The sequence below is a fragment of the Plasmodium malariae genome (genome assembly GCF_900090045.1).
Source record: "Plasmodium malariae genome assembly, chromosome: 8".
In the NCBI taxonomy this organism is placed as follows: domain Eukaryota; phylum Apicomplexa; class Aconoidasida; order Haemosporida; family Plasmodiidae; genus Plasmodium; species Plasmodium malariae.
The window spans coordinates 2,016,176-2,031,379 of NC_041782.1; the positions used below are offsets into that span (position 1 = coordinate 2,016,176).

At 32.7% G+C, this 15,204-nt stretch overlaps 1 protein-coding gene across 1 annotated transcript; it reads left to right on the plus strand.

Annotated features, from left to right (window-relative positions):
- Positions 1-238: 238 nt before the first annotated feature.
- Positions 239-14,354, plus strand: PmUG01_08051100 (conserved Plasmodium protein, unknown function; the record flags this gene model as incomplete). The annotated part of the gene is made up of 2 exons (XM_029004687.1): positions 239-395; positions 613-14,354. The coding sequence occupies 2 exons, from the start codon at positions 239-241 to the stop codon at positions 14,352-14,354; spliced, it is 13,899 nt and encodes a 4,632-aa protein (XP_028861352.1).
- Positions 14,355-15,204: the final 850 nt, after the last annotated feature.

A 15,204-nucleotide genomic window follows, 5' to 3' on the forward strand; every position in this document is an offset into this window, starting at 1 on the left:
ACATAAAGCTTTATCAATACTACATTTTATGATAATTTTTCTTATTCTTCTCAATTTTGTGTACATACATAAATATACATGTATGGGTATATTTACATGTACGTATATATACGCATATAAGTGCACATACATGTATGTGTATATATGGGAATATATTTGTGTGCACTTCTTTCCTTCTGGTGAGACCTAATGTCAGTTACCAGCCCCCTGATTAGCTAATCCGCTTCATATATTAATCATGAATAGTAATATTGGTAACTACCATAACAATATAAATAATGGACTTAAACAACGTTACTTTCGTAATGACAATTTATGTAATGAGTTAGCATATGATGGAAGCGCTGGTAGATATTACACGACCCCTGTGGGCAATTTCTACTCTTCATCAGTCGGTAATGATGCACGTGCTAATAATGCTAAACATAGTAGTAATTGTTCTATTACAATATTAGAAAATAATAATATAAACAACATTACTTTAACAGCAGCAGTAGTACACATGTGGGAGCAGAAAAAAAAAAAAAAAAAAAAAAATATATAGGAAACAATTACTACCAAACATATATTCAATAAAACACAAATGTGTGTATTTCCTTTACTTTTCATCAGGAGACGGTTGCATATCAAACTATAAGCTTAATGCCCAAAATACTGACATGTTCATATATCAGAAAAGAAACACTAATGATGAAAACAATTTAAATAGAACCAAGTGTTCTCTTGAGGGATACACGTCAAATAGTCTCAGTCAAAGTAATGACAAGAATTTATGTGTACAATGTACTTGCTTCAGGATACCCTCTACTCAACTCAGTAGTTTTGATGATAACATAAAAAATATACATGGTAAAAAAAATGCTCTTCCTAAGGCCTCTGTGCCATTCCTAGGCTACAACTTCCCTCCTGCTCCTTCCATCAATGGTATTGATAGTATTAGCAGTATTGACAGTATTAGCAGTATTGGCAATATTAGTGGTATTGGAAATATTAGCGGTATTGGAAATATTAGCGGTATTGGAAATATTAGCAGTATTGGAAATATTAGTGGTATTGGAAATATTAGCGGTATTGACAACAACAATGAAAATGTATTGTATTACGCAAACAATAATGCTTGCTCTTTACATCAATGTGTGGGTTCCCAAGTCAACGCAAACGTAAACAACAGAATAGCAAAGTTCACTACTACAAATGATAGTAAAAAAAATGCTAACATAATATATAACGCGAATGATAATTTAAGCTATAATTTATGCGAAATTTTGAGTAATAATTTGAGTCAAAATGTCGGAAATATTTCAAGTCAAAATGTCGGAAATATTTCAAGTCAAAATATGAGCAATAATTCAAGTCAAAATATGAACAATATTTCAGGTCAAAATATGAACAATATTTCAGGTCAAAATATGAACAATATTTCAGGTCAAAATATGAACAATATTTCAGGTCAAAATATGAGCAATATTTCAAATCAAAATGTGGGTAATATTTCAAATCAAAATATGAGCAATAATTCGAGTCAAAATGTAAATGGCCATTTGCGTCAGAATTTTAGCCAAAGTTTTAATCAAAACATTGCCCAAAATTTGAACAGCAATTTGATTGGAAATTTGACTGGAAATTTAAGTAATAATTTAACGCGCAATTTAAATAATAATTTGAATGACAATTTGGGCGACAATTTATATGGCACTTTTAATGGAAATTCAAACGACAATTTATTTCCCCTTTTGAACGAAAGTAGTAACAAAAGGGAGGGACATACGAATAACGCCATTTTAAGTGAACGTATTAATGAAAATGTAAACAATTCCATTCAGCATCTTTTAGAAAATAGAAATAAAGATTCTGACTGTAGTAATTTAAACTTGCGTTGTACCAATCTCAACTATTTAAAATTTAATGCATTGAAAAATCCGCAAAATTGTAATGCTTTATTATATCACCCTGATTTAAATGTGTGTGTGTTAAGCAATATGCATAACGGTAACAGTACCGGCAGTGTAAGCGGAGTTACGAATGTGGGCACAGTTGGCAATATAAGCAGTGTTAACAATGTTAGTAACATTAGCAGTAACAGCAATGTCAGATGTAACAACGGAAGTAGCAACATACCAAATGAAAACTTAATTATGCCTACGCCAAATAGCACGAGGGACAGGATAATCACTTCCCCCCATGCTAATCTAGCGAACAGTATAAATAATGGCATGATAAACCCATCGACCAACTTGGTTGGCAATACGTCCAGTATTAACCTCAACGTGCCAAGTGGTAATGTTAACAAGGACATGCTGAATATCCCCCCTCCGAATGTAAGTTTCAACATGACAAACGCAAATGTAAATACAGTTTATAGGGAAGCACCCCGTTTGACTGCACCTTATAGGGAAGCACCCCATGTGAGCACGGACTTGCCACTATTAAACTGTACCAAAATAAATAACACAAGAAGAGAAAGCATAAACCAGAATTTAATTAATTCTTACTCTGATGGAAATACAACTATAGCTCCTCTATTTGAAAACAAGAATGCTATGTATAGAGAAAGCCTAGAACCAAGTAATGTTTTAAATAACAAAAATTCGAACAACTACTTAACTATAAATAATGAACAACTACTGTGTAACAATGTATTCCAAGAAAAAATTGCAAAAAATTTACAGCATACAACACATATGAACAATTTTAGCGGAATGTTAAGTAGTCATACGATATATAATAGCAAATTGAGAAATGAGAGTTGTAATGAAAGTAAAAATACAACTGTACCAAGCATGAACAACATTCCAATTAATCATTATAAAAAAGAATACATGTATGAATACTACTTAAACCCCATAGATAAGAATAAGAAGCATTCGAGAAATAGAAAATCATTTTATTCTTTTAATGAAAGCTTAAACTATGATGCTAATGTTGAAGATAAGATGAAACTGAGAAATAATTTTTCCCATAATAATAACTGTTCTAATGTAAATGAAAATAATACTCTAATGAGAAAGCCAAGTGAAGATTTATACACACAGTATAAGGGTGTGACATATGAACATAAAAGGTTAAGAAGCTTTAGTAAAGGTAAAAATTTTAACAGAGTATCCACAAATTTAAGCAATAAAAGTGGAATTAAAAAGAGATACAATTCGACTTCCATTAGTAGTAATGCATCATCCACTTATAACAATGATAAAATGAAAAAAAATCATAAAAAAAAAAAAAAGAAAAAGAAATACAAGATAGAAAGAGAGGAATACACAAATATAAGTTGTAAGAAGAGCAGGCGGAGATGTACTGATTCTCCAGGTAATTCATCTAGTGCATGTACAGTATCATCTTCATGTGCATCTGTTAAGGTTTCCTCCTTGCGCACCTCTTCGTCATTCGCGTCATCGGTATGTTCATCAAAGTCTTCATCATCCTCATTGTCCTTCTTTACAAACGCTTTAAACGAAAAAGTGAAAAGGAAAAGGAACAGCAGTAGGAATAGCAGTAGGAACAGCAGTAGGAATAGCAGTAGGAACAGCAGTAGGAACGGCAGTAGGAACAGCAGTAGGAATAGCAATAGGCACAGCAATAGACACAGCAATAGGCACAGCATTAGATACAGCAATAGGCACAGCAATAGACATAGCAATAGATACTCAGAGAGGAAGAGGAAAAGAGAAACGCTAAGTGTTCCTGTACAAGGGAAAAGAAAAAGACCAACTGTTATCGATTTTCTAAATGAAAAATGGAATAGATATTCTCATAATGAGGAGGGAGAAGAGAACAAAAACGATGACATATATAGTAATAATGGTAGAAGTGGAAGCCCAAGTGATGATCAGTGTAGCGTAAGCTGTAAGGCTACTGACAAGGATAGTTACAACATTGACAACAATAGTGAAAACCTTAGTGGCAACAGCAGTGATAGTGAGAGTGATAAGGAAAAGGAGGAGGATGGCATCCGTAATGAGAACTTCAGCTTCGGTAGTTCAGAAGGTTTTGATAAAAAGAGAGATAATTTTTCTTCTAGTAAGGCTAAAGATAAGAATAAGTATGAGGAAAATCGAAGGAACTGTAAGCATCCGTCTAACATGTGCAGTTTGTGGTTTTTGGATAGGGAAAAGGGATATGCCGATGAAGCTAGTGGAGGTGGTAGTAGTAGTAGTAGTGGTAGCAGTATGGATAGCGGAAGTGGTAGTGGTAACGAAAACAACATCTATGGAGATGACCTTAGCGACCACTGCGGTGGCAATAGTTCCCATGATGATGGTGATACAACTGAGCAAGTGATTAAAATGAAAGCGGATGGAGAAAAGAAGAACAAATTAAGGCAGAATAGCAAAGGAAAAGGCAAAGACAAAGGAAAAGGCAAAGACAAAGGAACTGACAAAGACAAAGGAGCTGACAAAGACAAAGGAAACGACAAAGACAAAGGAACTGACAAAGACAAAGGAACTGACAAAGACAAAGGAACTGACAAAGACAAAGGAGATGGTGTGGAAAACAAATATATATGGAGTGAAGAGCAAAATAAAAATGAAACTAATTGTAGTGAAGAGAAAGAAGAAAATGGAAGAATTAAAAATCGCGTAAAGATAGAAATTCGCAATAATACTGAACAGGAAAGTAACTCACCTGATGGCTGTGAGAAGGAAGAAAAAGTTTTATTGAGTAAATGGAATTATGAAAGTGGATTGATTAACGGAAGTGATGTATTGCATAGAATCATGGATTCAAGAAAGGATCATGAGGGGGGAGATTCTAACCGCTGTAATGAAAAGAAGAGTGAAAAGTGTTTAATTATCGGGGAGGAATATACGGACGAATCAGAGGAGTCTGAGGAGTTAGAAGCATCAGGGAGATTAGACGCATCAGGGAGATTAGACGCATCAGGGAGATTAGACGCATCAGGGAGATTAGACGCATCAGGGAGATTAGACGCATCAGGGGGATTAGACGCATCAGGGGGATTAGACGCATCGGAGGAGTTGGACGATTCTGGGGAGTCAGAAACAACAAAGGAAGAAGCCGAAATTTTGCACGATGCAGAGAATGATGAAAAGGAAGGACGCAAAAGATATTGTGGAAAGGGCACAACTGAAACATCATCAGTTCAGAATAAGACCAAAGAGGAAGAGTTATATAAAAAAGGAAAAACAAATAAAGTCAAAATACAAGATATTAATAAAACAATAGTAGAAGGTAATGGAGGACGCGAAAGAAAAGAAAAATGTAGTGAAAATTTTGAAAAAGTTGATGAAATTTTTGAGGAAAAGAAAAAACAAGTGGACCGAAATAACATAACAGATGAAAGTTTGTCTTCAGAGGAATCAAGTAGTGAGTCAACTAGTACAAGCAATTCAGGTTATGATGAAGCTTCAATAAGGTGTGAATCTGATGAGAGCTCGGAGTACTTGTTGGATTGTTCTTCTGATGAAATAACCCGAACAGAGAGTTCAAGTAATGATGAGAGTAGTAACGATTTGCATAATAGTTATATAAATGATAACACTGGCAAAGTGGAGCCTAATGGTAGAAATAACAGAAGTAGTAGTAGTAGTAGTAGTAGCAGTAGTAAACGTACTGGTATAAGAAAGGGAGAAGATCGTGGTAAAAGCAGTACACGTAGTATCAGCATCATTAACGGTAGTTGTAGTGATAACAGTAGAATTAGAAGTGATAAAAACAGGGTATGTCTTGATAGCCCCCGCAAAAATAAGAACACGAACGATTGCGACTTTCCCACCCGTAACGGAGTTAAAAATGATAAGGAAAGCGGAAAAAACAATAGCTGGGGAAATAAAATTATATCGAATAATTATTTTTATAAAAAAAGAAATGCCTTTCATAAATGCCAATTTGCCATTTGCAGCAATAACGGAGGAGTCGTGAGTCCCCCGAACGATAATGAAAAAGGAGAAGGAGTAGACGTGGAAGAACTGCAAGAAGTCAATGAATCCCAGGAAACCCAAGTAGTACAAGATGTCCAGGTAGTACAGGATGTCCAGGTAGTACAGGATGTCCAGGTAGTACAAGATGTCCAGGTAGTACAGGATGTCCAAGTAACCCAAGATTCCGACGTAAGAGTAAACGTTAACAATTTTTCCGAAATTCTCGTAAACAATGTAAAGTGCTACAAGCCTGGAGGCATGTTAGGGGAAAACAACTCGTGCATTATCAAAGAGAACAGGTATATTTACACAACGTTGAAGGATCTAAATTACATAAAAAGAGATTTATTTTTAAATTATTTAAAAATATACTTCGTTAAAAAGAAAGTAAATGTGTATGAATATATAATAATGTTGTCTTATTTATTTTATAAGAGATCCAAATATTTAGATTTCAATAAAGTGTATTTGTATAACACGATGAAGAAATTATCTCCTTGTTTATGGACATTAAATAGAAAATGTAACGACATTGAGATAAGAAATTTGTTTTATTTCATGAGTAAGATATTTATTTTACATGATTATTTTATATTCAGAATAAATATATTTATTTTTAATTGGTTTATATTATATATATATAAAATAAAATTAAAAAATGTGTCTTATATAGAAGATATAAACCTTTTAATAAATTTTATGACAGGATTTTTAACAAATAAAAAATTTTTAAATTATTCTATCCTTTTTATTATTAATGTTATACTTCAAAAAAATACGGGAAGGTCTTTATATATAGGCTTAAATTATGACTACATTTGTTCTCTTTATATTTCCCTTTTTTCTAAAATTATATGTTTTTCCAAAAGGCACAAAAAAATAGTTTCTACATGTAAGAAATATCTAAGACAAATTGGATACAAAATAAAAGATAACGATTTTACTAAAACAGATCAAGATGGAAGAGCAGACGCTTCGAATGCTTTCCTGTACCATCATGGTTTACAGAATAGTTCGGGTGATTTACCTTTGAATCATGCTTTTAATGAGAACAACGAAACGGTTAGGTGCCGAAGACGAAGTCGTAATAGTGAGTATACATTGAGTAAGCGAGTAATCCGGAATAAAGGAGGGTTAACTAAAAAGGAAAACTTCTTAACAAGTACAGGAAATAATATGTGCACACAAAATGGAGAGCAAAATGCAGACTCTGAAATTATTAACATGAACAGCATATCAACAAGACAAGATTTAATCTTGTTGTATATACTGTACATGTCAAACAATAATTATTCCATTTATATCAATATTTTGAAACACATTTTTGAAAATATTATAAAATTTAAGTTAACATATAATTTTCACAGGATGAAGATTAAAAGCAGGTATCTGTATAAAAAGATTATTCGTTGCTTACATAATGCGAGGAAAATTATGAACAAGTCAGGTGGAAGCGGAAGAAGGGGGAGGAAAAAAAGAGAGGGAAAGGTAGAGAAAATGGTAGAAAAAAAGGTACGGAAAAAGGAAGTGGAAAGAATAGAAGTCGAAAAAATTGAAGTCGAAAAAATTGAAGTCGAAAAAATAGAAGGGGAAAAAATAGAAGGGGAAAAAATAGAAGGGGAAAAAATAGAAGGGGAAAAAATAGAAGGGGGAAAAATAGAAGGGGAAAAAATAGAAGTCGAGAAAATAGATGACGATAAAATAGAGGAAAAGATGCAAAATAGAGTAGTGGAGGAAAAACCTTCCAGCAGAATGTGTAACCCTAGTTGTAAGATTAACATTCCATTTAACGATTATGCAAGCAAGAATTATTCTTTTATTTATTTATTCATTGGTCTATTGATGGAATATATGTCCTTTTCGTTTAACCAACTTGTGTCTTCATATTTTAAGAACGAATCTTTGAAGAATGTGTATAAATTGTTGCTTTCTCATTTGAAAGATTATACGGATATAATTTTCAAATACATGAAGCATACCACTCTTAACATGTTGAAACGTTATAAAAACATTTGGTTACGCAATATTTTTACCATTGTGAATTTAAAGAAAATACATAACTTAGATGAATTTTTTTCTGAAGGGTCTTGCAATTATTGGCTCTCAATGGAACGAGGGGGAATCAGTTGCCGAAAGAGAAGCTCAAGGAAAGAGGTGGTTATCGTAGGAGGAAATGGAGGAAAGGGGGAAGGAACTGGTGGAGAAATTGGCGAAACAAATTGGAGAAGTGCCGAAATGAATAATGCTGTTGATAAAGAGCTCAAATCAGAGAAAGGAAATGACGAGAAAATGATAGGTTCAAAAATAGATAAAATGGATAAGAGACAAAAATTTGATACATTAAATGCACTGAAGGAACGGTCGAATGAAGAAAGCAGAATAAACAAGATGCAAGACATAAATAAAGATATAATTAGTAAACAAAATGGACATAATGACTATTTGAATATAGAATGTAAAGAGGATGTGTTATGTACTAGCCTTAGGAATAGCCGTTTTAATAAAGACAGCAAAGCAAATTACATATCGTGTGATGTAACTACTGATGTTAAGAAGAAATTGATAACATTTAAAATAGACAAGGAAGATTTGGGATTTAAAAGTGAACTAGTTAATTATTCATATAATGATGAACATTTTAACCTAGCTCTTAGAAGAAACAAATTAGAATATTTTAATTTTAAAAAAAGGAATAGAAAAAAAAATTATTTTATATATACGAATTTTGTAGAAAACACATTTTTAATATTATGCACATGCTTAAAATTATTTAAAAGTAGTGTACTACTTAAAATTATATTTGATTTATTGTTTTTATTCTTTATTAGTAAAATAAAAAAGGAGCAACGTACACAATTTCTTAGCAAAATTTATACAAAGGATAACGAATTACGCTGTATAATAACTAGGATACTAGTCACAAATGACAAAGGAAGAAGCTACTTGCAAAATGTCTATTTTATCAATTATTTCTTGAAAAGTAGAGAAGCGTTTGGCTCCTTGAACATCGACGTGCAGGCGGTAGAAGTAAACTTAGCATATATATACTCGTTCTACTTTTGTAAGTGTTCAAAGGGGGGTAAGCGGCGGAGGAAGGTGTGGAAGAAGCAGGGGAAGACGCGGGAGAAGACACACACGAAGTGGAAAGACGGGAAGGACTATTTCAACCAGCGGCTGCACATAAAACCTTGCTCGTGCATGTTTTTAACTTACGTAATTTTTTTTTGCCTCATTTTTAAAAATTTTCGTATGTATTTTATGCACTTTACTAAATTTTCCTACTCCTTGAAGAGAAAAAGGGGCATTACGAATGAAATGAAGAAAGAGGTTGACACTTCAAAATTCTTGAGGGATATGAGCAAAGGAATAGTTAGCACTAAAAATAATGGTAATTCGCTTAAGGATGGAAGTGGTAGTCGTCGTTTTAGTATAGCAGATAGGTTAGTCCATAAGAGGGATGACTATGAGAAGGTAAAGAAATACTATAATGAGGATTATATTAATGGTGGGTATTACCTTATCGCTGAAAAGTTTATAAAAATGACTGCGGAAAGGGGAAATACCCATGTAAGTGATGTGGAGGACAAAGAGACTCACTTCAATGAAGTGAGAAAGGGTAATAAAAGCACATTGAATGAATATCCTAGTCATTTAAATAAATTTGCAGAAGAAATGTACAACCCGTTAGATGTAGGTGTTGCTTCAACTTTGAGTAGATGTACGAACAGCAAAATGTGCGTGAATGACACAGAGGAGAAGATCTCCTGCATGGATAAAACTTTTTTAGTAAAACCTATTGGCATTAGGAAGGATGAGTTTAAGAATGTGATAAACAAGTACAACTTGATTCCGTGTAACGGGCTTATTAATGTACATTTTGAAAGAGAAAAAAATAGTAAATTACTTTCTAACAGTTGGGAGGAACAAAAGAATACTGATATAGGAAAAAAAGGTATAGAGAACGTGTTAATAAATGACGAAAATGTAATAGAGAATTTTTATTTTTTTAAGGAAGAAACAGCATATCATATATTAAATATTTTATACGAAAAGAAGAGAAGATACAGTACACCAGTAGGCAGTTTTTACTCAAAATTGAACGGCAATATTTTCAAAGATAAATTAGGATGTAAAGTAATGAACAATAAAAATTCTAATAATGAGAAGATGAAAATGTATGAACGATATTTAGAAATAATGAGTAGCATTATAAAGTGGAATAAGAACAATATTGAATATAACAATAAAAAGAAAAAAGACATTAATGGGATAAGAAGAAGGAGAAATAAATATACAAATATTATCATTGATATATATCCCTTAATTTTTTTATCACTGGTTAAGCTCTTGAACGCGTTCATAATTATTAATGACGATGTTAAGAAAAAAACTTTTGATGTAAAAAATGAAACATTCCCTGTTAATTTACACATATTAGTGGACTTAGACAAAAAAGATGAATTTTTAAAAGTGCATGAAACTGAGATAAAAAATTATGACAAAGCAAGAGCGATGCATTCTTTTTTTAAAAACTGTTTATGTAGTATGCGGCTACTGCCCAACTGTTATTATAACGATAATGATGATAAAAAAAAATTTTTTAAAACACATTATAGTAGCTATGGGGCGGGGGTTGACCCTCTTCCTAACGATAGTAGGGAGGACCGGAATGGTAATACTAACACTACTGCTACGACTGCTGCGGGTGCTACGACTGCTGCGACTGCTACGACCGCTACGACCGCTACGACCGCTACGACCGCTACGACCGCTACGACCGCTACGACCGCTACGACCGCTACGACCGCTACGACCGCTACGACCGCTACGACCGCTACGACCGCTACGACCGCTACGACCGCTACGACCGCTACGACTTATGTTCTGAACGAACCAATTAGCATTAAAAGGCGGATGGAAGAGAGAAAATATTTAAATTTAATTGTAAAATTGCTGTACAAAGAAATAAAAACAGACTTTTTCCTACTTCATGAATATTATGATTACAAATTGTACATATATAGAAGTCTCTTAGTCGTATTAATAATTAAGTACTTAACATGTGTTAATAACTTTTTTTCTTTTAAAAAAAAGTTTTTTTTTTTTTTTATTCAAAGATTATTTCGATTATTATGTTTTCGTTTGATGTGTCTTTTTTTATGTACTGTTCATGTAAATAAATTAACTAGCGAAATTATTATTATTGATGATGATTTTTTGGTTAACACGTACTGTGCGCATGAAAGGGGAAGGAAGAGACAGAGAAGAAATAGTACCAAACATTTTCAAAAAAAGTCCTATAACATGTACAAAAATTATGCGGAAAATTATCTCTTCAACTATCACTTTGTGGAGGATGCAAAGTTCTCGTTGTGGGAAGTGGAGGTGGGGGAAGAATCAGAGGAGGATGTGGATGAACAAGAGGACAGAGAGGAAGGAGATGAAGACGAAGAGGATGTGGATGAACAAGAGGAGGGGAAAGAACAGGATGAAGATGAGGATGAGGATGAAAATGAGAATGAGGATGAGAATGAGAATGAAGAAGACTACCTCGAGAGTGGGCATAATAATATAAAACAAGGGGGGAGAAGGCAGCTTGTACGCCAAAACGTAGAGCATGAGTTGAAGAATAACCGCTACAAAACAAATCTAGGGGAAAAAAACAAACATAGAGGTGATTACAACTCATTGTCGATGAAGAATTACCATGATGGACGTGGGGAAAAAACGCGCGGAAGGAGTAGCAGTTATTACGGCAATTTAGACAAAAAAGGAAAAGAAAAAGGAGATAGAAAAGATGGTGTGGGTAAATACCCACAAGGAAAGAAGGGCCATAAGACACGCACGGTCGATAGGAAAGGAGGCGGCATAGATGTTAGAGAGGTACGAAGTGATGATTATGTTCATAAAAAAGGGAATGATAATGGGGGTGGAAATGCAAATGGGAAGACTAAACGGAAAGAGGAAAAAATTATTTACAAGCCGTTCGTGCCGTTCGGGAGCCTGGTAATGACCAAAAGGGAAGCAATCAAATTGAAGCTACTGCCAAAGGAGGAAATAAAGAGAGATAATAAAATATATATAAATAAAAGCATACTGAAAAATATAAGTAAAAATTTTATCACAAATAGTAGTAGCATTAGTAATAGTTGTGGTGGTAGCATGGATAAGGAGAACGAGGACAGTATTGAATTATCCATTATATCAATTATAATTCTGTTAAATATGTTGAGAAAGAATTCAAATTATTCCTTGATGATAAATTTTTATATAAATTTATTGATAGAAAAATTTTTAGAAAAAAAAAAATACATACATGTAGATGATTACTATCTGATTAATTGTTACATGGTTAAGTTAATTAACCCATTGCATAGTCATAATCACAAGAAAGAATTTTCTATAAATGAAAACAATTGTTTAAAGAAAAAGATGGAACTAATAAACAATGGATATAAATTTTACGCTTCGTTATGTAAGTTACCAGCATTTGAAATCATCTTTTTTGATACCTTAAAAGTGTACTTAAGTTTAATTAGTAAGAATTATTTAGGCTCTTTTATTTCCAAAATTGCAAGACTGAATAGTATATATACAAACAAAAATTACCACTTTAAGATTAAAATAAGTAGACTGCTCTGTACAAGACTTAATAACCTTCTCCTAGAGGAACTTATAAATCTAAAATTAAATAAAATCGTTTTGAATAACACAATATCTGCATGTAAATTTTTTTTTATTTCTCTACTGGATGAAGATGAAAACTTTGATTTTATTTCACCCCCATCGGATAATCAGACGTCCATTGTGAGGTTTGATCAGCAGGGAGGGGATAAGCAGAAGGAAGGATGTTGCACTGGATGGACATATGATAGAAGTTCTGAACTAGTGTGGTATGCACATACACAGGAACTGACTCTTCAAAACGTTGCTCGCGTTGAAAGATTTGGCAATGCTCAAATATTCGATAATGTTCAAACGTTCTGTAATGCTGATAAGTCTGAAAAATGCGGAAAATGGGGTAAACCTATTACAGTAGGGGAAAAGAATATTATAAGGTGTGCACTTCCCCCTCATCACAACCACTATTATCAATACTACGACTGCAGTGATCGCTACGTGCACAATGGACAAACTTACTTGTATGTGAAAGACGACGCATTGAGTTATTCCAAAGAGGATGCTAAAGAAACGGGACATAGTGTTGAAGGGAAGTGCTGCTCCTCAACTGATCAGGTAAGAAGTCAAAAGATGAAGGAATGTGGAAAAGATCTGAAGGAGGAAGAGGGAACAAATAACACGGAGATAAAAATGCACGAAAAGGACAAACATATGTACATAGACAATTCAGCTTCTCATAGGGCTGATGTGGCTAATATAGCTGATATGGTTGATAAGAGTGACAGATGTGTAAATCGCGACGAAAAAGAAATGGTATATGAAAAAAATAAATATGAGTGCATTACTCATTCAAGTAAAGTTATTGTTCAAAGTTACGATAAAGAAAGAGAGGACAATAATTTATGTGGGACTTATAAGCATGAGAACAATAGTCCTGTCTTCTCAAATTTTGGCCGCATAATTAAGGGTAACAACACGTACCACGTTAAGATAATACATAAGCGCAAATTGGATATGAATTGTACAGAGAGGAGCATTGAAGGTGGGCGCGATAATTGTAACGATATTGATAATGTTTATGATAATTTTTATGATAATGGCTATGGTAACGATGATAGTGCTCATATTAGGGGCAACGAAATTAAGAGGACAATAATGTGCTTGAAGCCAAATAACATAAACAAGCTATTGGCTTCCTTTCAAAAGTTAAATACAACGATTTATGATTGCGCAAGTTTTATATATAAGAATATTTTAAAAAATAAAAAGCATAAGTCTTCAGAGGATGTAAAACAAAGTAGAAACATATATGAGTGGTTTCAAAATTGTATAAATCTGTTAAAATTTGAAATGTCAGTAATTTATCAGCTTTATAATAAATTTCATAACACTGCTATATATATTAAAAAGAAGAAAAGTTTAGTTAGTCATACGATAAAAATTAATTTTTATAATATAGTAAAAGAAATAAATGAAATGAACAAATATTTAGAGGATTTCCTACTACATGCTAAGGCGAGTTACGAATTGGCAAAACTGAATAAAGAAAAAGAGGAAATATTACTTGAGTCAGAACGCCAATCGATAAATGATAAGGTAAAAGAAGTAAACCATGTGGGCGAGGAAAATGTACAAGCGATAAAAGAAAATAAAAAAAATGATGAAGATTTTATTAAAGACTACAATGAATTAAATTCCTTTTTAGATTTTACTTTAGATAAACCAACAGGTATATTATCAGAAAGAACGAATGAAAAAAGCAATTCTCAAGATCCCAAATATATAGATATTCATGCGATAAATGAATATTCGGTGGATGAAGATTGGCTCATGTATATTAGATCATTAATTTGATGTGCAAATGACGCACATATAGATGTTTAGAAGTGTATGAAAATGTACATACCGTGTTACAAAGTAATGTACCTTTTTACATTATTCTTAAAAGAAAGAAAAAAAAATCTGCTTTCCCCTCTTATTATGTATACAACCATTTTGATGTATTTCCGCTGCGCAAAACTGAAATGCCCATTTTTTTTTGAATAAACTTAAAATTTCTTTTCCGTTTCGTGTTATAATAAAGTATACATCATTTTTGCATTTCTTACCTTTTCCTTCCATCGGTTAGCTAAACCGTATCGCGTGCATAGAATAAGCGCACATATATATATATATATATACATACATACATTTATGTTGTTTATATATGTGTATTATTGTTCATTATATTCCTATTTGAATTTTTTTATTTTTTTTTGTATTTTTTGAAATTAAATTTTTTCCTTACCTTGGAATGTACAAAATTTGAGGACGGCGTTGAGGGCGTAAGCATGCATTCCCCCACGCGATAAGTGATATTGTGTAAGTATATATAGTCAAATTCATACATATATATGCATGCATAAACACGTTTATACCCCTAGTGATATTTTTTACCTCTACTTTGAATAGCCATAATGAATATTCATGAAAGTGTAACACTTGTGACGCATAGAAGTTATAGCACGTTATGTTGTGTTACGTTATGATATGCTATGTTTTGACATATGTTCTTTTTTTTTCTTTTTTTTTGTTAAACTTTTTTCCCCCAAGAGTACATTTTTGAAACCTTTTTTTAGTAAACAAAAGGCACAAAAAAATAAAAAATAAAAAAAAAATATATATATATATATATATATATATATATATATATATATATATATAT